Consider the following 23351-nt stretch of genomic DNA (forward strand, 5'->3'; position numbering starts at 1 on the left):
ATTTTTACTGTTACCATAGTGCATTTAGAATGATTACTTTTTTCTTTCAGTTCTGTTTGTATAAAAACACCAATTAACACTGGTTTCATTCCATGTAAGCATTATACAGCGTATATAGGCTGCCAGACTGTACTGACTATCATTACGTTTTAACTACCTTTACTTAATAGGCTTGGACTGTCACCTTAACAAATCTAGAATAAAAGCCAAACTCTTGCTGCCTTTCTAAAGCCCCCGATGCAATTACACGGACAGTAGCCCAGAGCAGTGTGAGGGTACATGAGCAGCAGTTGAGCTTTTCTAGTCCTTGTGTAATGGAAGCTTTTCCTCTCAAAGTTACTGGTGTCACTTTCTGAGAAATGAATCACTAGATATGTAATGTAAAAATTCTTGTACTCACTAGGAGAAACTTTGACTTCTTTTCCATGTGTAGATGAAGTGGGATAATACCTGGTTTCGGCACTTACATGTAACGCAGCTGCTCTGGGCTGTCTTAATTTGCTCCATTTCCTGACCCCTCCCTGCAAACAGAATGACAGCGACACTTCATCCTGATTTGTTTTTCCTTCTCTTTGGTTTATGCCTCTTCTATTTTAATTGAAAATGTATAAATAAAGTTAGATTTTAGTCTGTCTGTTATTGCATCATTGGAAACAGTCGGCCTGTGGGAGACAGTCATCTCCCAGAGCGGCTGCCACCCGGGAGCCTGAGGAAAGCCCCTCTGTACTGAGGGGGCCTGAGTGTCGGGAGAAGGGCCTCCAGCCGGGAAGCTGGACTGCACTGAGCCTACTGATCTCCCTGGGGGCACCCAGGCCGAGTCATAGTTAACATTCAGCATACACCAGGGCTTGTAAACGGTGTAGAAAGATCTTAGGTCACATACTTGCTGCGGTTCAGAGGTCGTCAGTGCTACTGCTTCACAGCTTACCTCGTGCGAAATTCAGAAAAGCCAAGCACGGCACGTTTCTCAGTTTGATTCTCTACCTCGTTATCTGGACTTTGGCCTGAAGATAGTTACTGAAGCAGAGGAGGATGTTCACGGTACTCAGTATGGTTTTCTAGAAGGATCAGTACTTGAAGTACCCAGTACTTCGTTAATAAATCATTTAAATGAGAAAATGAAAACTGCTTTCATTACAGAAAAATATTTTTAATGTCATAGAAAAGATGGGCATTTAATAGCTATAATGAAATAAACTGTTCCCAAAAACTGCTAATCCTTCCCCAGGTTCTTAGAATCGGGGCCAGTCGGTTACAGAAAGTAAGCACTCCGTGGACACACATCCCGAAACCCAGTGGGCAGCAGTTGTGCCGAGTAGGAAGACAGAACGGTGACTCGGCAGCAGAGAACACTCACATTTTCTTGGAAAGTCCTTAAATTGTTCAGTGCTTTTGGGACGTTTCCCCAGCTGGTTTAGTCTCTCTTAGCTATGCTCTTTGCCACCCAAACTTGGCTTCTGACCATCGTCATCCTGGGCTGACCACCTGCCTAACAAGTGTTAACGTTTTTCTCCCCAGTACTGCCACACCTCCATCTGCCTTAGAGCATGACAACTAATGGCTTTCAGTGAAGTCACCATGATTCATAAAGTTTAAAACCACTAATTTCTCATGTGGTAAGACTTCTAACTACTCTAATTGCACATTCACCAGTTCGTTTAAAAGTTTGGTTTAAAAAAGCGTTACATAGAGTTCAATAATATTCGAGGAAAAGGCACTTAATACTGCAATTTCCAGAACATAAGTTGTCTGTCTTCCCCTCCCGTGATGACACTGCTACACTGGTCGTTCATCCACATACACGTTACGGCACCTGCGAGAAGAGACGTGTGGTTAGGGGGGTGAGCTGACCAGGAGGTACCACGTGGTCTTGTCCTATAATACAATCTGCATGAACTCAGAATAACTACTCAGTACAAGGAACTTGGGAGGAACAAGAAACTATTTGAATGTAAAGCTAAAGCAACTGGGAATTGCAGAACAGAATACAAATATTATATACACCTGTGACAAAAGGCAGGCAGCAGATGAGAGAAGTAGGGAATTGGTGTGAGTTTGCTGGTTTACTTCCATTTCTATCAGGAGTCAAAGTGTTATTTAAAGCTTGTGAGCTGGGGAAGAAAGGCATAGACAAGTCACTTCAACGTATAATGTTACGAAGAAATAACCACACACGACAGTGACAGAGGGAAGAGAGTGAAGGTGGGCAGTCAGTAGACACTTACAACCATAGCCATTACAAGAATTAACCATAAATCCTCCAAGTGCTTGAGAGGAGAGGAAGACGTGCAAATGTAAGCAGAGTGAAAACCCAACGGGCAGAACGCTGACGCACACAGCAGCGCATCCTTCAATAATGTGAGACATCTCCAGAAACCCAGCTGCAGTCTTCCCAGGATGAGGCCCGGGAGTGGGGGGTCTGTGGGAGGAAGACTTCCTTTCCACTGTGATTCATTACTTTGGTACCATTTCCATTACTTTTGTATTGTTTCTTTCTACTGTGTGCATGTATTAAATGCACATACAGCTTTTACTTGGCTTTTAATTCTCCATGTGGAAGTTAAAAACTTCCATTCTGGAGTCGAATGTCTCTCAACCCAAGAGATGCAGATGGCCTGGCCAGCCAGGATCTGGAGGGGAACGTCCACGGCACAGTGGACACACGGGGAGTTTTCTGCTTGAGAAGGGCTCGTCTGCTGGTGGGAAAAGCAGGTTTGGTGGAGTCAGGTCAGCGGCAGACAGCTTACCTGTGTGGCCCTGGATTCTCTCCCTGATCTTCCCCCCGAGCAGGTCCCAGACAAGCAGCTCACCGGACTGACTCCCGGATAAAACAGAATTTCCGTCCCAGAGAAAGCACCTGCAAGAAGGATTCAGAAATCATCCTTTCATCATTGGTCATGAAGGAAGGGCCAAAGCAGGCCCTGCGCCGTGATCGTGAGCCCGTCCATAAATGTCTTCACCACGAGTAACTCGAGAAAGTGCACCTCTGGGGCTCTTCCGAAGTCATAGAAGAGATGAGCATTCCTGTCTGCACATCGACGACGTTTAGACAGCCGTCTGCTCCTGCGCTGAGGACGTGGCGACTGTCTGAAACACAAGGCGGAACGTGGATACGGGTTACAGTTCACGAGTGTGGTTTAGATTAATCTGAGATTTTACTGCTGAATCCAGGGCCCAAATGTTCGCTTGAGCTACAGCTACAGCTACTTGTTGTATTTAACCAATGATGACTAGCCTCTCCCTGAAACGCTTCTGTTTTTAAGACACTGGGGCTGATGACCCTTTGGTGTGAATTCATTTACACCTTATAATTTCTCCAGCGAGGTGAGGAATTAAGAACAGTACCTGATACGGCTTTTCTGATACAAATACCACATACACCGTATTTTACCATGAAGCAGCCTTACCCATAGGCAAAACCTCTTTTTATCAGCAAACAGTGCTTTTCTTTTTATATTCTTATTATATATTTCAAAATAATAATTCCAGTTCCCCTGGTGTTATCTGTATTAAAAAGGCTAATACTACCTGGGCTGAAAGCAGTATCACATACAGTCCCTGAGTGACACGGAATCTGGTGCAATATGGTGGCTGCAGTGAGGTCCCAGATAGTCACTGTGCCTTCTTTGGTGCCTGAAACCAACAGTGTGCTTGCAGCGCTTAAACTGATTGTATCGACCTAGAGGAGAAAACAGACGGTACTCCATTTAGAATCATGGTCACTGAGCTGTGTTTCCCCAGCCCATTCTTTCAACACCACCTACTGAATGATAATTCATTTAAAAGTGAAATTCTTCATATGCCAGTGAATACAATGAAGTATTGCTGGGGTAAACGTAACTTTTAAAAAGCCTAAAATTGACAGTCTCAGAATGATAACTCCATGAGTAATAAGTGGTAGCAGGGTGCCGGACTGCCCGGAGCACAGCGGCTCCACGATCACCTGGGGAGGTGGGCATCTCTCAGGGTTATCCTCGCACGCCCTTCTTGAACTACACAGTAAATAATACGTCTCAACCCCAGTCAGTCTGCTGACCATGCAGATTCGGCACCAGTTCACAACCTCAGAGGAAAGGCAGTAGTACCGCAGGCCACGGCAGGAGAATGCAGCCGTGACCTCGTGGAGACAGAGCGGGTGAACAGGACGCGGTGCCAGCCTTGTGTGTGCCCGCTGCACGCACCATGCAGACAGGTTGATGTCCTCACCCTAGACAGAGGGCCCCCTTTCCACCCTTGGTGTCAGAAAACACATCTAGTTGCCCCGATAGTGTGAGGATACCCAGGTATTCAACATCGTGCTCAGACACTGGCCTTTTGGAAGTCTAGCTGGACGGTAGCTAATTCTCAAAGAAACAGCAAACTGGGGGAAAAGAGACAAAGAAGACTTGGAAGCCCAAAGAGCTCCAAGAAACGAGCTGAGTTTGCCTGTGCTCTCCCCTCCGATGAGCAAAATAATAAGCAAAGCAAAAGATGGTAAACACACAAGTGAAGCCAAGAACCTCCACCACCCCGGACGGGTCAGCTGGGCTCCCGTGCAGCTCTGTTGCCGGTACTCACGCTGACATCGTGCTCCAGCTCGGCCAGCAGGTCAAATTGGTGTCTCCTGGAGCCTGGCATCTCTGCAGGAACCCCGGACCACACCTAGGACGGGACCCATTGCAGAAGGTAGTTGCAAACACTACAAAAGCATTTCTAACACGTGCAGGAAAAACTCTCCTGACTGACCAACTCCCCAGCTGCCAACGAAATGAAACGTCGCGAGGCTCGGTCCCTCTGCCACGTGCCTGAGCTTTTATTCCCACCACCACGTGCTTCCCGAGAGTCTGCTGTACCCGTGTCTGCTTCCGTCTCTTGCACTTGCTGCTGTGACTTAAGTATTGGGTGAACTAAAGAAATCAGAGTGTGGAAGTGTTGTGTCTATTAAGGTTTTGAGAAAACTCAAAAAGGCAAGTCACCAAAAAAATTTACTGAAATCACACGTAGGCAAGAAAACTGACCTACAATAATGTCCCCCTCAGGGGCGGGGGCACAGAAATGATGAAAACGTCTTGAAGAAATTCTAATGGTTTTAGGTTCTTGCTTTCTGTTTATATAAATGCAAATTGGAAACCAAAGAGGATGAATACCACTGTGGTTTATGCAGTAAAGTAGTGCAGAATTCCAAAGAAAAGGCCAAGTATGGTCCTACGTCAATAATGGTGAAGGACTGTGTGTTTCTGTGTTCTGACTTTAAATACAATGTCTTGCCTTACAATGATTCTCCACTTTAACTTGATATTTACTGATTAACTGCTAGTTCCGTAGCTGCGTGAGGTAAGAGGGGCTGCTGTATGTTTCCCTCTAAGTCCGCTGTCTAATGAACCACCCAACCCCCAGCGGAACACACAGGACAAACTCAGGAAAGCGTCCTCTTATATTAAGATGTGCACACACTAAACACGGGCAATAACCTTCCACATCCTTATACGTCACTCAGACTTCGTGAAAAAGTGACAACACATCAACAGCAGGGAGCTGAATGGCTTATAATATTTGTATTATCCAAACATTTTAATTTAGAAATTGTATATAAACCTTCACAGTAGAGTCCCATGACGCAGAATACAGCCTGTTGTCATGCCAACAGATCTTACTAACAGCATCGTCGTGTCCCATTAATGTGTCTTGGCGTCTTCCAAATGCAATGGAGTAAAAATAGCTAACATAAAAGATAACGAGAGCTATTAAGACAGCATTCCAGCTTAATGTTAAGACTCTTAAATACATTTTCAAGAAACTTTAGGTCATTTAATTCTATACTTATTAAGGCCCACTGGAATTACTAATTACTTGTTCTCATGTTATTAAACCAAATAACTCAAAATGTGAATTTAAAACTAGAAATTTCCAGGTCTGGCTCATCTGTGTTTTCACCTCAATTTAAAAACTTCTTGGAAAATAGAGTCCGACTGGAGAAATTACTAGATTGAGATAATCACATCCAAACCCAACTGTCCTCATCTGTTCCCTTTTGCAAACAACGGGAGATCCGCCCTCTCCTGCTTCACGTCCACACGGGGAGCTGCACTGCGTGTGGAATCGCGAAGGGGCCCGCGCAGATGCATACACATTGTTATCCCACGAAGAGCTTACGACAGTGGCATCTCCTGGTAAAAGTAAACACGATGACAAAGCCTGAAATACAAATGATCCAACATTAATAATTTACAAAACTTAGTGAATCCTTAATGGGGTAAAGCTATCTTACAGGTTCCCCCCAAAATTCATGCTCAAATTCCGTTCACTGTTGGCCTTCCTCACATTCATGAAGTTTCTTTTCATCTGGCTAATTCCAGATGCCTAGGTTCTTCCCAAATGTAGGAAAGTCAAAAGGGTGTCGAGTGCATGAGGACCTAGCCTGACGGTCCTCACTGCCCTGGGCTGAGGGACCCCTACTCACATCAGAGTGAGTCGCGAGGGGTGCAGGTGGGGACTGTCCTCAAGAATCCAAACACCAGCTCTGAGGTTACAAGACTCAGGTGGGGAAGGAAAGCTTCCAAAAGTCTTTAGGGAATTTCAGAATCTTTCAGATGCTTTACATTAACAATAAAATATATTTTTTCAGAAAAACTGATTTTCTAGTATTAGGTATCCTATCAACTCAGAAATGCATTAAGTTATGTAAGCAGCACACAGACGTTTAGTCTGACAGTTCCAAAAAAGGCAAGATTTACTAAGGGGAATTCTACTTTCTAGGTTACAGATAAAACCACGATAACATGAGAAAGAGGCAGCCTGAAAAAATTTCTAGCTTAGAAGGAATCTATCTAAGGCATTCTGAACAGAAATAAGCCCAATTGTTTGGGAAGAAACAAACTCATATATGCGTGTATATAAAACAAACTGCTACATGAAATTCCACCGTAACACTGATGTGAAATTAAAATGAACTCACCATATTTGAAAATGATATACTTCTTTGTAGCATCTTGGATTCTTTGGAAAACATCTTCAAGGTAGAATCTAATTTAATAATGACAAAGCAAACATATAAGAAAGATTTCCTGACCCTTACAAATGACCAGCACACGCAGAGGTAACAGGCGAGGTGACCGAGGGTCATGTCCCCGACGAGGACGCTATGGTCTGTGGAATTCTATGATCTGCGGCTCCACAACAAGGAGGTCAACTTAAAGCCATGACCGAAGGCAGATTTAAGCCTAATTACTGACAGAAGCTAAAGAGGAAGAAAAGAGCAATTTTAATATTAAAGAAAACAAAAAGATTTGGGCAGTGTTTTTCTTTTCACATAGCCCAATTATGGTGTGATATCCTTGTAGGGCATGACCATTTATGGAAGAGAAGCACTAACTTTCTAAATAATAATTACAATGTCCAAGCTCTTAATTTCCTTGCCTAACAGAAGCTTTTAGAAGTGCATCAAGGTAAACCTCTTAAGCGACAAGACTGCAAATTACAATGTGCTCCGAACATCCCATATTTGCAATATGTAACATTACGGTCCCTAATTTGAAAACATACAGCATGATAAATAAAAGGTCAGATGAGCTTCAAGTAATGTCTTCTGTATAGTAAAATCTAGTATTTCCACCTAATTTTTGCCAACACCAACACGCAGACGTGCACTGGGGCGTCCTACAGAAAACAGCCAGCCTGGTGTGTAAAGCTGCTTTTCTCAAACTCAGAGGTTCCCTCTCGTACTAGAGGTAATCACGTCAGAGGCTGCTGAGAGCTGGTCCCCCAGGTGATGGGGTCACCCGTGGGGTCACCCATAAGCCTGGACACACACCACCTCTGAGGAAGAACCGTAGCTCTGGGGTGATCGTCAGGGTATACGTAAGTCAGTAATGCAGGTGTAAACAAAAATGCATATAGATCAGCAACGTGAGTTATTAACGGTGAAGAAACAAAAAAAAAACCAAAAGCTTTTGACTGAAAAGAATCCCCCGTGCCCCCTTATTTGGCAAGTTCACAAAGAAGTGCTAGGCTTAATAAGCCTCAGAGGGTTAAAGCCCTGATGCTCGTAAAACTCACGGTTTACAAGGTCAGACCAGCCCAGGGAACAGGGGGATTTAACAAACCATGACAGACAAATCCAGCCAAGAATGCCGGCTTTGCTAACAGGTCAGGGTCTCGTCTCGGGTGGTAGCACCGGCAGGAACCCTGGCAAAGCCCGACTGCTCACTCATGCCACCGCGTCGTCTCGGTGACCCCGGAGTGGCCCCGTGTGTTCGCCGCACGTGAACCAACTTTGGTCCACAGTGGGATCATTTTCTGCGCTTTGTGGAAAACTGTTTTACGCAATCTGAGATCATATTTGAAAGAGAAAGGAAGGACGCTATGGATGTGAAGCCACGATCCCAGAATCTGAGAGCAGTAGCTCTGATTTACCCGGAGGTGTGCAGTTGGACAGCACCTTTCCTTAACTTAATGGATGAAAAGCAGAATTTCCTACAATAACGACCAAAGCGCCAGTAGCCAGCCACTCACAGCCAGGTACGAACTCTGTCCAAACCAGGCAGCTAAGCTACTCGCTTCTCATCTCCGCTGCTCCCGGCGCGCCTGTCAGCAGGCTTCAAACGGGACGACGGGGACGAGATAAACAACGACTTATGGTGTAGACGGCCAGGAAGGGCAGCGCTGTGGCTGCCAGCAGAGGCTTGACGCTTAGCCCTTTTGTAGGATCAAAACAGTGAAGTTCCAGTGTGTCATCAAGCTAGTTACAAGTCCCATCAACCAGCCACTGCAGGGCTTCTGCGTGACTCTGGTAACGTGTAAGACATTAACAATGTGTGAATTAGATTTCGAGCTAAATCCTCCAGTCCACACCCAGAAGCACACACCCAGTGACGAACGTGAAAAGCTGACAGCACGTGTGCCCCGTGCCGGCGACGATCGCCCTGTGTGTGGCTCGGCCCTCAGGGCGGGAAAGGTCCCAGCACACGCTCTCGCCCGCCCCAAATCCTGGGAAACCTTATCAGCAACAGGGAGGCATTCTTCATTACTGTTTCTGGCTCATCACAGTGGAATGTTACACAATACACAACAAACTAACTGCTCAAAATTTATTTCACGTGGAGGTAGCACATGAAGGTACAGTCCTGGACCGAGTCAGGAAACTTGGACATTTGTGATTCCAGGTAACCCCCCTTTCAGGTAGGAAAACCTACCTTGTGAGGTTGTAAAGACAGATGACCCACTGCGAGACACTGCTATTCCAGTGACTGCCCTGTTGGAAAACAAGGTTTCATAAATTACCATCAACCACGTGCTAGGAGACCGGTCTCCTTCAAGGCCTTGACTTAATTCAGCCCAAGTGTCCGTCATCGTTTTCGTCACAGCTCGTTCTGCGGGACCTGTCCCACCTTCCACCAGGCGTTAGCAAGTCATGGCTTGGCAACTCCTAATTCTGTCCTGACAACGCCTGCGGCCGGAAAACACCCCGACCCTTAGCTCCTGGGCCACTCTGCACGAAGGCTGGCTGCCTGCCCACGTCTGCCCCCTGGATAACCAGTAACGCTAGGTGACCGCCACCCAAACCACCGACGCCCCCCGAGCAGTCACTGCACTCGCTTCATCACTTAGCATCTGGCCAATGACGATGTCACCGTCTGGTCCTGAGGCAGGCTGGGACCGGGGACCCTTTGCCACAGAGCCTGCACCCGGACAAACGTCTCCTCCGGCAACAGATACACAAAGAAATTGTGAAACTATAAGGAACTGAAAATAACTGCATGCGTGTACAGCTGGGGCAAATTATGGGCAGCAAGATACAAAAAGACCAAAAAACCCAACTGCCACTTCTGAAGAGCTGGGAGCAAAAGCAGGGCACTGCCCGAGCCCCCTGCACACACCACCCAAGGGGTGGGCACGCCACCTAAGCCCCGCTCCAGCCGACCCCTGGACACACCCCTGCCCTCACCCCAAAGAGGGGACCAGCTCGCCACTGCCTCGTGGGCCCAGCAAGGGCACCTGCTGTCTGTTCTCACTCCCCTCCCCCCACGGCAGCAGGAGCCCCAGTAAAGCCCTGCCTGAATCTCCTGTCTGGCTTCTTATCAATTTCTATTGATTAAGGAGGCCAAGGACCCTGACTGGTATCAGTCCCAGCACGTTCTCTTAAAGGTTCACTCATGTCTTCAACTGCCTCGGGTGACAAGGCCCCTTTCCACGTGCCGTTTAGAGAAGGTGACAAATTATAACGAGTAAGGTGGGACTTTGGGTTGCTCTGCAGGAGGCTGTGCTCTGATTTGGAGCCACCGATCGGACGGGGACCGGCCCGTTCCGTTCCACCCATGACCAAGTGTACGTGATATCAAACGTCAGACAGGACGTCGGTGGCCCTGGAGCAGAACAATGGGCCTCGTCCCTGGCCCTGAGTTTTCTTTTCTGGAACAGGATGGGTCAGCAAGGTCAGTGCTTCCCCAGCCTTCCCACCAAAGTCCATCACTAGCCCTGCAGACAGGGGACCAGGGACACTCATGACCCCTCTAGGGCCAACAGCAAGCCTGATTTTGGGGAAGAAAAGGTTTGTTAGTTTTTTTTAATAGATCTTTATTGGAGTACAATTGCTTCACAACACTGTGTTAGTTTCTGTTGCATAACAAAGGGAATCAGCCATATGCACACACATGACCCCGTGTCCCCTCCCTCTTGAGCCTCCCTCCCACCCTCCCTATCCCTCCCCTCTAGGTGGTCACAAAGCACCGAGCTGATCTCCTTGTGCTATGCGGCTGCTTCCCACCAGCCAACTATTTTACATTCGGTAGTGTATATACATTGATGTTACTCTCACTTCACCCCAGCTTCGCCCTCCCACCCCATGTCCTCAAGTCCATTTCCTACGTCTGAGTCTTTATTCCTGCCCTGCAACTAGGTTCATCAAAACCTTTTATTTTTCTTTTTTAGATTCCACATATATGTGTTAGCATACGGTATTTGTTTTTCTCTTTCTGACTTACTTCACTCTGTACGACAGACTCTAGGTCCGTCCACCTCACTACAAATAATGTCATTTCTTTTTATGGCTGAGTAATATTCCATTGTATATATGTGCCACATCTTCTTTATCCATTCATCTGTCGATGGACACTTAGGTTGCTTCCATGTCCCGGCTACTGTAAAGAGTGCTGCAATGAACTTTGCAATGTTCTCTCTGTGTGTGCATAACACACACATCTGTTACCATGTTTTTAAAAACATACATTTTCCCTGACAATATCAGTAAATGCAACACGTGGGTAAGACATATCCTGTTCCTCCCCGAAGGTTCCCACCATCAAGGACTGGAGGGGCTGTGTACTTCTCTGAGAGGCACACAGCTGCCTGCTGTCTGCAGACCCCATCCCGTGCTCTAGAATGACCGACAGCAGAAATGACACACACCCATTTTGTGCCACGCTTTCCTATGCCACACTGACCCCTGGTGGCTGTTCACTACTATGGACAGTTTAGGGGGATTAAAACCAATCAAGACCCCCGGGCCAAGACCCCAGCATGTGCGTAGCCGCGGCCGAGACGTTCTTACTCTTTGTGGATTCTGTGCTGCTCGTGGAGCTGCAGTCGGGTGATGTTACTCCAGGCCAGCGTTCTGCTTTCTTCGGTCAGGTCTTCAAAAGACTCTTCACCTGGAGAGACTACGTTAAATGGCAGCTCAGTCAGCTAAATTTCTGACCAGGGTCGGCGACGACAAGCGTCAGAGGCACAAGATTTTCTATTAAAATCAAATAACCAAGAAAGCAAAACGTCCACTGAAACAGAGCTGCTTCAAAAGGTCCATGTTAGTCAAGGGAGAAGAATGAGGTGCATCATCGAAATAAAACAGCAATCATTTGGAGAAAGATTAAAAAGTATCTTTGAATACTGCGGGTCTTTGTATACTTTTATCAGTGTTTGCAGAGTTTTCACTCCGCCCCTAAATTGGGAACTTCAGGAACTATGACCCTGAGTAACCATTTCCTTGTCAGCAATCTTTGTATAAACCGGACAGTTCCCTAAGAACACTGCCATTTGCTTTTGGTTTCCAGAGGAAGAAGAGATGAAACCAATTACTACCGTGCTCCTGAACAGGACTAGCTAAGCAGTCCCCAGTCCCTTCACTTCTGTTTTAAGAAAGGCTGGAACAATTTCCCTTTTAAGATAATCCTCGTGGGTGGGCCTGGTGACTAAGCAGGGCACGGGTTTAAGGGCATCACGAGATAATCTCCAGTCTTCATGACTTAACCCCAGAGACGAGCTGCTGGCCAGCCCTGGGTCACGTGACCGCGAGAGGCCCAGCTGTGTGGCCCGAGAAGCCTGGACACTCCTGGGACAGAGCGCAGAGCGGGAGAAAATGAGAAATCCAGCGACTTTGCTCCCGAGGTTCCATACAGTGTCAGACTCCTGGGAGCCTGGGGGTCTGAGGCTGTCCTATGTGAAATGTAAAACGTGGAAAACTGGATGAAGGGGAGCACCTTCTCCTCCCTTTCCAAATACCAGATGTGACACAGGGTCAAGTTCATTTTAGCACCTGGCATAGACACTCTGTAAATGTCTGTCAAATGACTGAATAAGGAAACAGAAATGAAGGAAACAGAGCACCCCGAATTCAAGATCTGCGTGTCGGGGCAGAAGAGGAGAGTCAGGACGCTGGAAGTCGTTCCTGGGAAAGAGCAGGAACGAGCAGGGCGACGGGGACTGCTACAGCAGTCACGGCCAGGGCGGATCAACAAGAACGCAAGAATGGCTAAGAATCAAACACCAGCTGGGCAAACCTCAGAAAAGAAAGAACATAACAGCAACAATGAAAAATACTGCCAAGTCTCTTTAAATTACCAGAAAGTAAAAGTGATTTGATTTCCTTTAAGGTCAAAAGTTAAACAAAACAACAGCATAACAACAAAACAACAAATAAAAAAACAGAAAAGATTTGGTTGTTTGCAGGAGAAATGCAGTGAGACAGTAACACAGAATCATCTCTAAGATGCCCAGGGTTCATGATTGGTCTTCTCTCCAGAATCCTCAGAAACGTCTTAATCAGAAAAGAGAAACAGAAGGTGCTCACATTGTTTATTTATTCTCTTTTCAAACTTTACCTGGAGTATCTGCCGTGGAAGCATTATAACGGGAGGGCTGGGACAAGCTTTTAAACTTTGGGGTGATCCTTCGAGGATGCGGTGTCACAAAGAGCTGCTTTGGTGTCTGCCCAAACTCCAAGATCTGGGTGAGCATGGCTACCTTCTCATCAGGGTCCTCAATGCTTTAGGACAGAACACAAACCACGTGGTGACCTCTAGGTGCAAGCTCCTTGATCTGCATCACTTGAAATTTGTGCATTCAACAGGAGAGAGATTAACCCTCAAACAGTAATAGACGCTACATGCCGGGACCGTCTAGACCGTATCACACATCTTTAATTTCTGAGGCTCGGTAATTTACACAGTGGTGAAAGCAAGCCGGAATTCACTGTAACATTCCCATACCTTAACATCATCAAATAACTGCATTAATCATTTACACAAAGAGGTCATTTGTACTCATGTAGAAACTCCTTACTGACATATAAATACCTGTTCAAGTCGACACCTCCTTCGTAGGTCAGGGGATGAAACACTGAAAAAAAAGAGACGTAAAACACTATTGAAAGATGTGCTGTTTTGTTACAATATACACTCTGTTTATTTTAGAAACTCAACAACTTTATTATTCAAAGAAACTGATTTTCACTTTGCAAAACAGCCTGATAACGTCCAGCTTGGGTAAATATCAAGCTGAACTATTATCTTTTCTGAGCAGCGATCCAACCGGCCGTGGGACGGTCTGCTACCTCAAGTGTGCTTCTCGGTCAGCACGCCTCTCCCCAGGAGAGCGCAAAGCACCCTGTGTGGCATGTGAGGGGTCAGGTCCACACCCGTCCCCGTCGCCAACGCTGAGAAGCCCGGCGGAGGAAGAACCGGCCCCGAAGAGGAGAGGGCGACCGCGGGCTTCCCTCGGCTCAGTCCCAAAGACACTCTGGGGCTTTCGTGGGAACCAAGGACACCGTCCCACCCTACTCTGATGGAGCTTCAGTAAAAGTGATGGAATGGGGTGGAGAGCACATGCTGAAATTAGAAGACTCTAGCACAAGACCTCTTGGGACCACGGCAAAGCAAAAGCACTTTCTCTCCCGCCTTTTATTCAGTATCTAGTCTGGGGTCGCTGAGCCAGGAGGCACCGTCCACTGAGACAAGATGCTTCTGCTAAGGAAATAAGCTGCTCTGAGCTCAGTCTGGGGGTTGCTTTTGTTTCCATCCAACGCTAAACGGAGTTTCAGTGACTGTTACACACCATTGTGGGCTCCAACAGCATCCCTCCCCTTCTGCTTGTAGCCAAACACGAGATCGATCCACTCGTGAAGGTGCTCTGACACGTAATCGCTTTCCAGTGCGTCTCTGCTCTTCTGGAGAAAGTCCTCGGGACCTAGTAGGTTAGACTCGATCAAAACACCCCATTCCTTTCATCTATCCATATGCAGACAGAGCTTCTGGGACAGGCACGAGGGACGTATTTCTTAATGAGTCTCCCCCCCAATCATATAAAATATAAATTTTGGGGGTTGGGCGGAGAGGCAAAAACCATTTTTACAACACTTAGCTTTCTCGAATGCATAATAATGGTTTTACATCACAGACTCATAGAATACTTACAATTTGGAATAAGACTTTACCATCTCATTTAGGTAGAGGATTATACTGTTATTTGAAAAATCTAAGCAACTAAATAATAATACTGAAATTGCACGACTAAGTAGAGAATTTCTATAATTCAACACTTCCAAGGTGGTACTCACTCCGTGCCCAAGGGGGGAGTTCTACGTCATCAACCATCTGCCCTCCTTGTCTCTTTCCCAAATCCAGCTTCAGACTATTGACTAAAAAGCTGACATCATCACCATAGAATTCCGGAATCAGCTGAAAGTTTCAGGGGAAGAAAAAAAAAGAACAGTAACATTTTTTAAAGCAGTTACAAACCACAAGCCCAGTGAATCATTGGCTTGGTAACTGCTTACCTCTTTAAAATCAGTTGCACCATCCAAACAGTTTTTCCAAGTTTCTGCAATACTAAATATGAAAAAAAATTCAACTGATTTTAAATCTAGGGAATGGAAACAGCAACAGCAGCACTTCCTAGGCGCCTGGGTGCTATTCTACACTTTACCTAAATGACATCATCTCGCTCATTCATCCATAATCCCCAATATTCACATGAGCTACCCCATCAGAGGAGCTCATGTGGATACTGGGGATTCACAGAAGAGAAAACTCTGGGCCCACATAGGGAGTGAGCAAGGAGTCGGGATATGGACCTGGGGGGGTGTCCCCAAGTCCAGGCCAGGGACCTCCCCCATACATGGCCTCATCGAAGGGCCACTCGGGGCAGGTGCTTAAACATGAAAAATCAGCAGTTATTTTAAGGGCTCATTTCAAAAAGGGATTATAAACAGACATGTGCAGAGCTTAGAAAAAGACTAGAAAGACACAGACCAAAAGATGAACAATGAGTGTTATCTCAGTGTGGTCAGGTGCCACCTGAAATTTATTTTCTTCATATTCTGATTTTTGGGGCTAAGAAAAGATTACCTTTATAAAAAAAAATAATTATTTAGACACTGACAGGGACTGTATTCAATTCATAGCAAGATTATTTAGAATAATGAAATGCTGGAAACAGCCTAGGTGTCCAACCATAGAGAAACAGTTAAAATAGTTAAATTACGGCATATGTTAGGATGTGATACATTAATTTTAAAAAAAATCACCGTTTTGAAGAACATCCAATAATACGGGGAAAACTTTAAGATCTAACAAAAGGCTATAAAGTACAAAAGGCAGGACAACAATACTCTATTTAAAATATGTTCTCCATCACTAATCATTAGAGAAATGCAAATCAAAACTACAAAGAGGTATCACCTCACACCAGTCAGAATGGCCATCATCAAAAAATCTATAGACAATAAATGCTGGAGAGGGTGTGGAGAAAAGGGAACCCTCTTGCACTGTTGGTGGGAATGTAAATTGATACAGCCACTATGGAGAACAGTATGGAGGTTCCTTAAAAAACTAAAAATAGAACTACCGTGCGACCCAGCAATCCCACTACTGGGCATATACCCTGAGACAACCATAATTCAAAGAGAGTTATGTACCACGATGCTCATTGCAGCTCTATTTACAACAGCCAGGAAATGGAAACAACCTAAGTGTCCATCAACAGATGAATGGATAAAGAAGATGTGGCACATATGTACAATGGAGTATTACTCAGCCATAAAAAGGAACAAAACTGAGTTATTTGTAGTGAGGTAGATGGACCTGGAGTCTGTCATACAGAGTGAAGTAAGTCAGAAAGAGAAAAACAAATACCGTATGCTAACACATATATATGGAATCTAAAAAAAAAAGAAATGGTTGTGAAGAACCTAGGGGCAGGACAGGAATAAAGACGCAGATGTAGAGAATGGACTTGAGGACATGGGGAGGGAGAAGGGTAAGCTGGGACGAAGTGAGAGAGTGGCATGGACATATATACACTACCAAATGTAAAACAGACAGCTCGTGGGAAGCAGCCGCATAGCACAGGGAGATCAGCTCCGTGCTTTGTGAGCACCTAGAGGGGTGGGATAGGGAGGGTGGGAGAGAGATGCAAGAGGGAGAGGATATGGGGATATATGTATACGTATAGCTGATACACTTTGTTATACAGCAGAAACTAACAGACCATTGTAAAGCAATTATACTCCAATAAAGATGTTAAAAATATATATATAATACTGACACAATTGAACAAATATCAAAAAGAAAAAAAAAGATGTTAAAAAATAAAATATGTTCTCACATTTACACACACACACGACTACACAAAACCTGAGAGGAATACATACAACAATTACTGTAGTGGTGTTATTCATTTCCTTCCATTTTTGTTTAAATCTGGTTTTTTGAAAAGAACATATTGCATTTGCATAATAAGAAAGTTTAAAAAGTGCTAAGTGAGGCATTTATGCCGAACCTGTTGAACATTCTGTCTGCGTTGTCGAATCGTCCGTTCTGCAGACACAGCATATACTCTGGTGCTAGAGGGGAAAAAAGTCAGAGTTAAGCAAGATCACAAAACCACTGAAGAGTCCACGTGAAATAACGTGTCCCTGGGAGAGACGGCGAGGAATCTTACCAATCCTGACCAGATAAAACAGCACGTAGCCTGGGGAGGAGTAGTGGCTGCCGTACATGAACTTGGGCTCCGGCATCTCCTGGTAGCGTGTCTACAACACAGAGAGAAAAAGTCCTGCTGAGCGTGGCTGTGAAGACAATAACCGACTCCAGTAGTAAAAGCCTAAGGAAATCGTGGCCTGGACACATTCTAGCCCCTAATTTCTCTCCTAAAGAGGAAAAGGAGAAGATAAAAAAGAGGGGGGGCTTCCCTGGTGGCGCAGTGGTTGACAGTCCGCCTGCTGATGCAGGGGACGCGGGTTCGTGCCCCGGTCCGGGAAGATCCCACATGCCGCGGAGCGGCTGGGCCCGTGAGCCATGGCCGCGGAGCCTGCGTGTCCGGAGCCAGTGCTCCGCAACGGGAGAGGCCACAACAGTGAGAGGCCCGCGTACCGCAAATAAATAAATAAATAAAAATTAAAAAAAAAAGGGGTGAAAATCTGAGTAATCACAGCATTCTTGCAACAAGTATCTTGGTGTGTTTGGCCTCATGGTAACAATGTCTGCCGGAGCAGGACTGAAAAGAAGAAATTTTATGCATCTCTTGTGCAGTCCATCAGAGAGCACCTTCGTGAAAATAAATGGGTGAACCTGTGATCGGCTCAGCTTCCTGCCTCCTGAATTGTAAGCAGAAATGCAGATGGTGAGCCGCTAAATTCACAGGGGAAGGAAGGCAGCGGGCAGAGGGCAGAGGGAGAGAGAATACGCTCAGAGACTTCGGTCTCTCCAGATATACTTCCCCTAAGTCTTGAAGAAACGAGTTTCAGGTACTATAAAAACACAGGGGAAGGGGGTTCAATCCCTGGTCAGGAAACTAATATCCCACGTGCTGTGTGGTGTGGCCACAGAGTGAATTTAAAAAAACCAACAAAAACAATCAAACAAAACATATGCCAAAGCTCCCGGGAATCCCTGGACACCAGGAATCCCTGAGTCCACGTACCAGCAGCCTCTCCAGACGTTCCTTGTTGAGGGCCCCTACTGGCTTACTGAGATCCCGGAAGGTTCCTGGATTTGACAGATCTATAAAAGAAAGAAATTTTAAAAAATTACTTACAATAAATAAAGCAAACAAGCTTACCCTTAATAACATTATCTCCCTGAACGAATTCACATGCACACATTTATTTCCAAATAATAAATAGCTTTTTAAAAACTGAGACAGATCCATTAGAATGAATATTTCTGATGATTATTAATATAGCTGTAAAGGTTAGAATTTGAAGACCTACTGACAAAAAAACTATATTCCAAGTAAAACAACGAAAAATAAATTTCAAAAGCCATTATTCTACCAAAATTTACTTTTTAAGTTTGAATTATAGTGAATATTATTATTCTGTGATAACAGCATAATTTGAGAACTGGGGACCTGATATTATCAAATAAATTATATTCCTAGAAAATCTGTTACCTCTTTCAACTACAAGGGTGCAGTCAGCGAACTGTCAAAAGTAATTCAGTGTTCACAATATCTAATTTTAAGACATTACAAAATAAAATGACAGTACAATCACATTTTTGGTAAAATAATTTGAGAGAGAGAAAGAAGTATATATACCACAAAGTTAAAATGGTTCTGTCTCGGTAATGTAATTACTGATGCGCCTTATTTCCTTCTCTGAGTGTTTCAGTACTTTCTAAGTGTTCTTTAATGAACAGCTATTACGTTTGGTAATCACATGTTTTCATGTGAATTGAAAAATAATATGGTAACCTGAGGCGCAATTTTCAAAGTGAAAACTTAAGTATTTGAAAACATAGTACTTATTTGGTAGCAGTGGTAACACTGGCTGAAGATCCCATGCATGTCTTCTGGGTGTGGCTTTCAAGAAGTATGTGAGTACTTTTAGAATTAAAAAAAATTCAGACACAGTAGAGAAAACATATAGAACACACGTCATTCCCATGACACCCATCCGGTATCGTGGCATGGAGACGGGCCATCGTCAGTAATAAGATCAAACGGGTTCTACTCTGTTCACGAACCACAACGTGGTTCTAAGAGGGAAGGTGTTCTTTGCTCTAAAAGCCCGGCTCTGTGGCACGCACCCAGCTCGGAGCTGCTGTAGTCGCCGATGACCCAGGGGAACACGGGGTACTGGGAGAGGTCGTTGCAGCTGCGGTCGGCCAGCGTGTTGAGGTGCAGCAGGTACTGGTAGTTGGACAGAAGCCCGCGCTGCCACTGCAGCGTGTAGCCCTCGGCCGTGCGCTCCGCCACGTGGTGCTCTGGGGGGACAGGTGAGGGCAGGCCCGGGTCACACTGAGCTCCACGTGTGCGGGCAGCAGTCACTCAACATGTGAAGGCGCTACAGAGGCTTTTCAGTGTCGACCCGTCAACCCATTTTTGAAAAGTACATTTTAAAACAAGAAAAGTAGGCTACAGTTTGCTTTTACCGAAGAGTTGTTCTGTCAAGTGTGAACAAGCATCTCCAAGATCCAGGAGGGAAATTATTAAATGTATGATATAAAACATATCACATCTGTGAAATATATGATATAAAACAAATATGAAAGTATGGAGCAAATACGTAAATATGACATGGTAATATATGTAACATTTGCAATATTTATATATAGTCTACAATATGTGCTAACAAAGAATCCTTCCAAACGTGCTTGAGTTTTAATGCCTTTAAGAAGCCATGACCATCTGTAAAAGCTCATTTCCTCCATTTCTTATGAAAGTAAAACGAAACAATCTTTTAGTTTTCTTTCAGATCTGGAAGCGGGGTACACTACGGCTAATTTGTCACTGACTACGTATTATTTATGCAAGTGAGGAATCAGGAAAAGCATAGAAACTGCTGAAGGAGAAAACAAGTATCTGTCAGAATTCTCAAACTAGAAGGACCAGAAAGAGCCCCCAGAAATAACCTCAGGAAAGATGGAACCACAGATGGTGTGGCACCAGTGATAACTTTCCTGTAAAATGAGTCAACTGTTCTATTTTGTTTAGAAAATTCTGCTTTCAGCTTTGTACTGGCTGCATCAAACTTGTCTAGCTCATTTGCTGACTCAATATTTATTCTTATACACTTTGCCAAGTTTCTTCTCTAATCAGCGACCAGGAAAGGGCTTAAAAACTCAAAACACTTATCCTCTGATTTTCCACTCTCAGAACGTCTCAGAGAAAGTCTGAACCATCTCAGCAATGAACTCAGAGAGAACAGACGCTTCACAGAAGCAGACCTTTTAGGCCATGGCAAGTTTTTTGACTTGAGATTTTAGGACTCACCATGAAAGTTGAGTTTTTTGTTGTCATCTTGTTATAGTTAGAAAAATTAAATGAAAAAAATTAAATCAGGAGGCAGGAGATAACAGTACACTTATACCAAAGCTATACTTAAGCAGTAAGTTAAACTGAACAGCTTAGTGTGAGAAGAAAAAAAAATAACTCAAACCTACTGTAAAATATGTTCTTTATTGAAAATAAACTATTCCTCCTTGAGAGAAAACCTTTTCTAAGGGAATAAGTCACTACACATCTCATAGATGACCTCACTGCACACGAGAACAGCAAACTAAGATGGTATTAATAAAATCCCAACACTGATTCTTTAAAATTCCATTCTAGTCACCTGGCAATTTTGAAAACAAGAATAATTTAATTCAACCATACAACTTAGCATGTTTATGCTTGAAAAGAAAAATACAGGTGTTCTCTCTGATGAAAGTGGGAAAATTCACATTTCCCATGGAAGACTGAGGAAATATTAGTTGTAAGCAAACTGAGTCCTACGGTTCCATACTGAGCATACAAGGTTCCTGTGTTCCTTTTGTACCGTTTTCCGGCTTTGAGATTAAGACCACAATTAATGATCACAGACACATGACTGGGTAACTCACTGTCTCACATGAAGAAACTGAGTCCTGGTTTACATAAACTAACATAAGACAGGACTGGGCATAAAAATAATTAGGTGGATTCTTATAAAATCCATTCAACTTGGGGGTTGTTAAGATACAAAAAAACATTTAAATATATTTATCAAAAGTTTTTAAAACACAGGATTGAACTATTACCAAATTTCATTTATATTTCCCTTAATTTTCAGTATGCCATTCTGCTAACTGTAGTTACTGAGGAGAAGTAAGTAGAACCACAGAGAGCTGATTTCAGATACAGAATTGCTCTCCTCTCACTTCCCATCCCAGTTACTCGGGAGTTGAACCACCTTCACGCGAACAGATACAATGAAGAGTGAGCACCAAACCTAGGTATGTAGCAATGTAAAAATAGAGGTCATCTCGGTCTTGACGTTCATAGAACTTCAGGTAGACGTCAGAACACAGATCATCTTCTGTGCAAAACACTTCCAAGCCCTACAAGTCCAGAAAGAGAATTAAACAAACGGTATCTCAATGTGAGTGACGCAAGTACAAAAGCCTTTCAACTAAACACTTGCTTTTTTTTTTTTTTTTTTTGCGGTACGCGGGCCTCTCACTGCTGTGGCCTCTCCCGTTGCGGAGCACAGGCTCCGGACGCGCAGGCTCAGCGGCCATGGCTCACGGGCCCAGCCGCTCCGTGGCATGTGGGATCTTCCCGGAACGGGGCACGAACCCGTGTCCCCTGCATCGGCAGGCGGACTCTCAACCACTGTGCCACCAGGGAAGCCCCTGCATTTTTTATTTGTAGGTCTTGTATGCATATTCCCCAGCAATAAATTTGATTTATAAGGACAAGACACGTGTCTCAGCTAAACTTTACAAAATCCCTTTTGACCCTGAGGATCTTTAGGATGACAGCATCTGTGAGTTTATTATGTTGAAATTCAAAATTGACTAATCCACGTCTCCACCTATCTTCTTCAGAGACAAAGGTTTAGCTTTCTTTTACAAATTAAGTCATAATGATGTCAACTTAAACTGATAATCAAATAACTCATTTAATTAGTAGGATGCAATTATTTTAAGAAAACTATGAGCTGTGTGAATGTTGTGAGGGTGAAGCCAAGACGGGACAGGAATAGACAGAGAAAGGATGAAAGCGCAGCGCTGTCCTAGGTTCAGATACAGGCTTCCAGCGCTACTAGTGAGGGAACCGAGGGAGTGAACTCCTAGAGTCTCGATTCCTTTGTAAAGTAGGGTATCATCTACCTCACAGGGATGGTGCTGATAAACGAATATTGTACATAGATTGCCCAGTAGGCAGAAGGTACTTAATCAATGCCAGTTTCTTCTTTTTCTGACTGCATCTCTATACCCAAAGGAGGAGGAGATTTTTCATAGAATCTGTTTCCCTAATCCTCTGTTGGCACTGGAAATGGAGAATTGCCTTTTAAGTAAAATAGGCAGGAAAACGGTTAAATTTCATAAATACAAAACACCGAGATGCTTAAATAACCACAATACTCTTGTCATGCCACCAACTCACTGGTTAGTCTCTGAAGGAGAACAAATAGATTTATATCGATGTCAAGCTAAAACCCCTTGGAGTCACACCTTCCGTGGCGACTGGTTTCTACAATAAGCGTGTGAGACTCACAGAAGTGTGGACACGGGTTTATTCAGGAAAATGGCGGGGAGGGCCGCCTAAGGGACTGAAATGGTTATTTTATCCATTTCTCCCTCTCAGCAAGCCTGAAGGCTGAATTAATACAAGTTAACCGTGAGGATACTACAGTTCCACTGAGAGCTGCTGTCGCAGCTTCCAAACTTTGCTTGGAGACCTCGCTGCTGTAACTGGACCGGTTCTGCGTCCATTATCCCCACATCCCCACACAAGCCCAGGAGGACCCTGAGAACTCAGCAGGGAGAAACTCAAGGGCACTTGAGCCCCCCTGCTCTTGGAGCCAAAGCCTTTTTCCCAACAGCCCTCCCCCCACAGAAAGAGTCGCTCCTTGATAAACTTCCAGCGCAGCCAAAAGAAGGGGCTGCGGGCCTCACGGCCCCTCTGCTCGCAACACAAACACCCGCGTCTTTCAGACGAGCCCAAGGTGGGTGCAGGCCAGTAAACCACTGGCCAAACTGAAGATAAGACAGTCATCCTCTAGAGGGGATGTTCCCCTCGAACTCACCAGAGGCATGAGACCATGTCTCCTCTTGTAAATGCGGCGGACGTCGTGGAGTGTTATCTGGACCATGGGTTTCTTTAAAAGTAGAAAGACAATCTCAAATGTCAAG

General features: G+C 44.7%; 1 protein-coding gene across 9 annotated transcripts in view; it reads right to left on the minus strand.

Moving 5' to 3' along the window:
• Nucleotides 1–1718: 1718 nt before the first annotated feature.
• NSMAF (neutral sphingomyelinase activation associated factor) overlaps nucleotides 1719–23351 on the minus strand; it is a 44680-nt gene continuing 23047 nt past the window's right edge. For 2 of the 9 annotated variants that reach the window (XM_065895705.1, XM_065895698.1), the window contains 21 exons: nucleotides 23246–23317; nucleotides 21443–21551; nucleotides 19278–19454; nucleotides 18169–18248; nucleotides 17188–17278; nucleotides 17026–17089; nucleotides 15023–15074; nucleotides 14804–14924; nucleotides 14302–14433; nucleotides 13545–13587; nucleotides 13071–13234; nucleotides 11525–11624; nucleotides 9171–9229; nucleotides 6935–7002; nucleotides 6107–6174; nucleotides 5575–5698; nucleotides 4558–4641; nucleotides 3529–3679; nucleotides 2985–3087; nucleotides 2748–2857; nucleotides 1719–1813 (listed from right to left, as the gene is read on the minus strand). In XM_065895705.1, coding sequence (XP_065751777.1) covers nucleotides 1719–1813; nucleotides 2748–2857; nucleotides 2985–3087; nucleotides 3529–3679; nucleotides 4558–4641; nucleotides 5575–5698; nucleotides 6107–6174; nucleotides 6935–7002; nucleotides 9171–9229; nucleotides 11525–11624; nucleotides 13071–13234; nucleotides 13545–13587; nucleotides 14302–14433; nucleotides 14804–14924; nucleotides 15023–15074; nucleotides 17026–17089; nucleotides 17188–17278; nucleotides 18169–18248; nucleotides 19278–19454; nucleotides 21443–21551; nucleotides 23246–23317 — 2067 coding nt within the window. Of the gene's footprint in view, nucleotides 1814–2747; nucleotides 2858–2960; nucleotides 3088–3528; nucleotides 3680–4557; nucleotides 4642–5574; nucleotides 5699–6106; nucleotides 6175–6934; nucleotides 7003–9170; nucleotides 9230–10144; nucleotides 10159–11524; nucleotides 11634–13070; nucleotides 13235–13544; nucleotides 13612–14301; nucleotides 14434–14785; nucleotides 14925–15022; nucleotides 15075–17025; nucleotides 17090–17187; nucleotides 17279–18168; nucleotides 18249–19277; nucleotides 19472–21435; nucleotides 21552–23245; nucleotides 23339–23351 lie in introns of those variants that run through there. The other 7 variants (XM_065895699.1, XM_065895704.1, XM_065895700.1 and 4 more) reach the window with 7 other exon arrangements.

Source organism: Phocoena phocoena, chromosome 17 (genome assembly GCF_963924675.1).
Source record: "Phocoena phocoena chromosome 17, mPhoPho1.1, whole genome shotgun sequence".
NCBI lineage: Eukaryota > Metazoa > Chordata > Mammalia > Artiodactyla > Phocoenidae > Phocoena > Phocoena phocoena.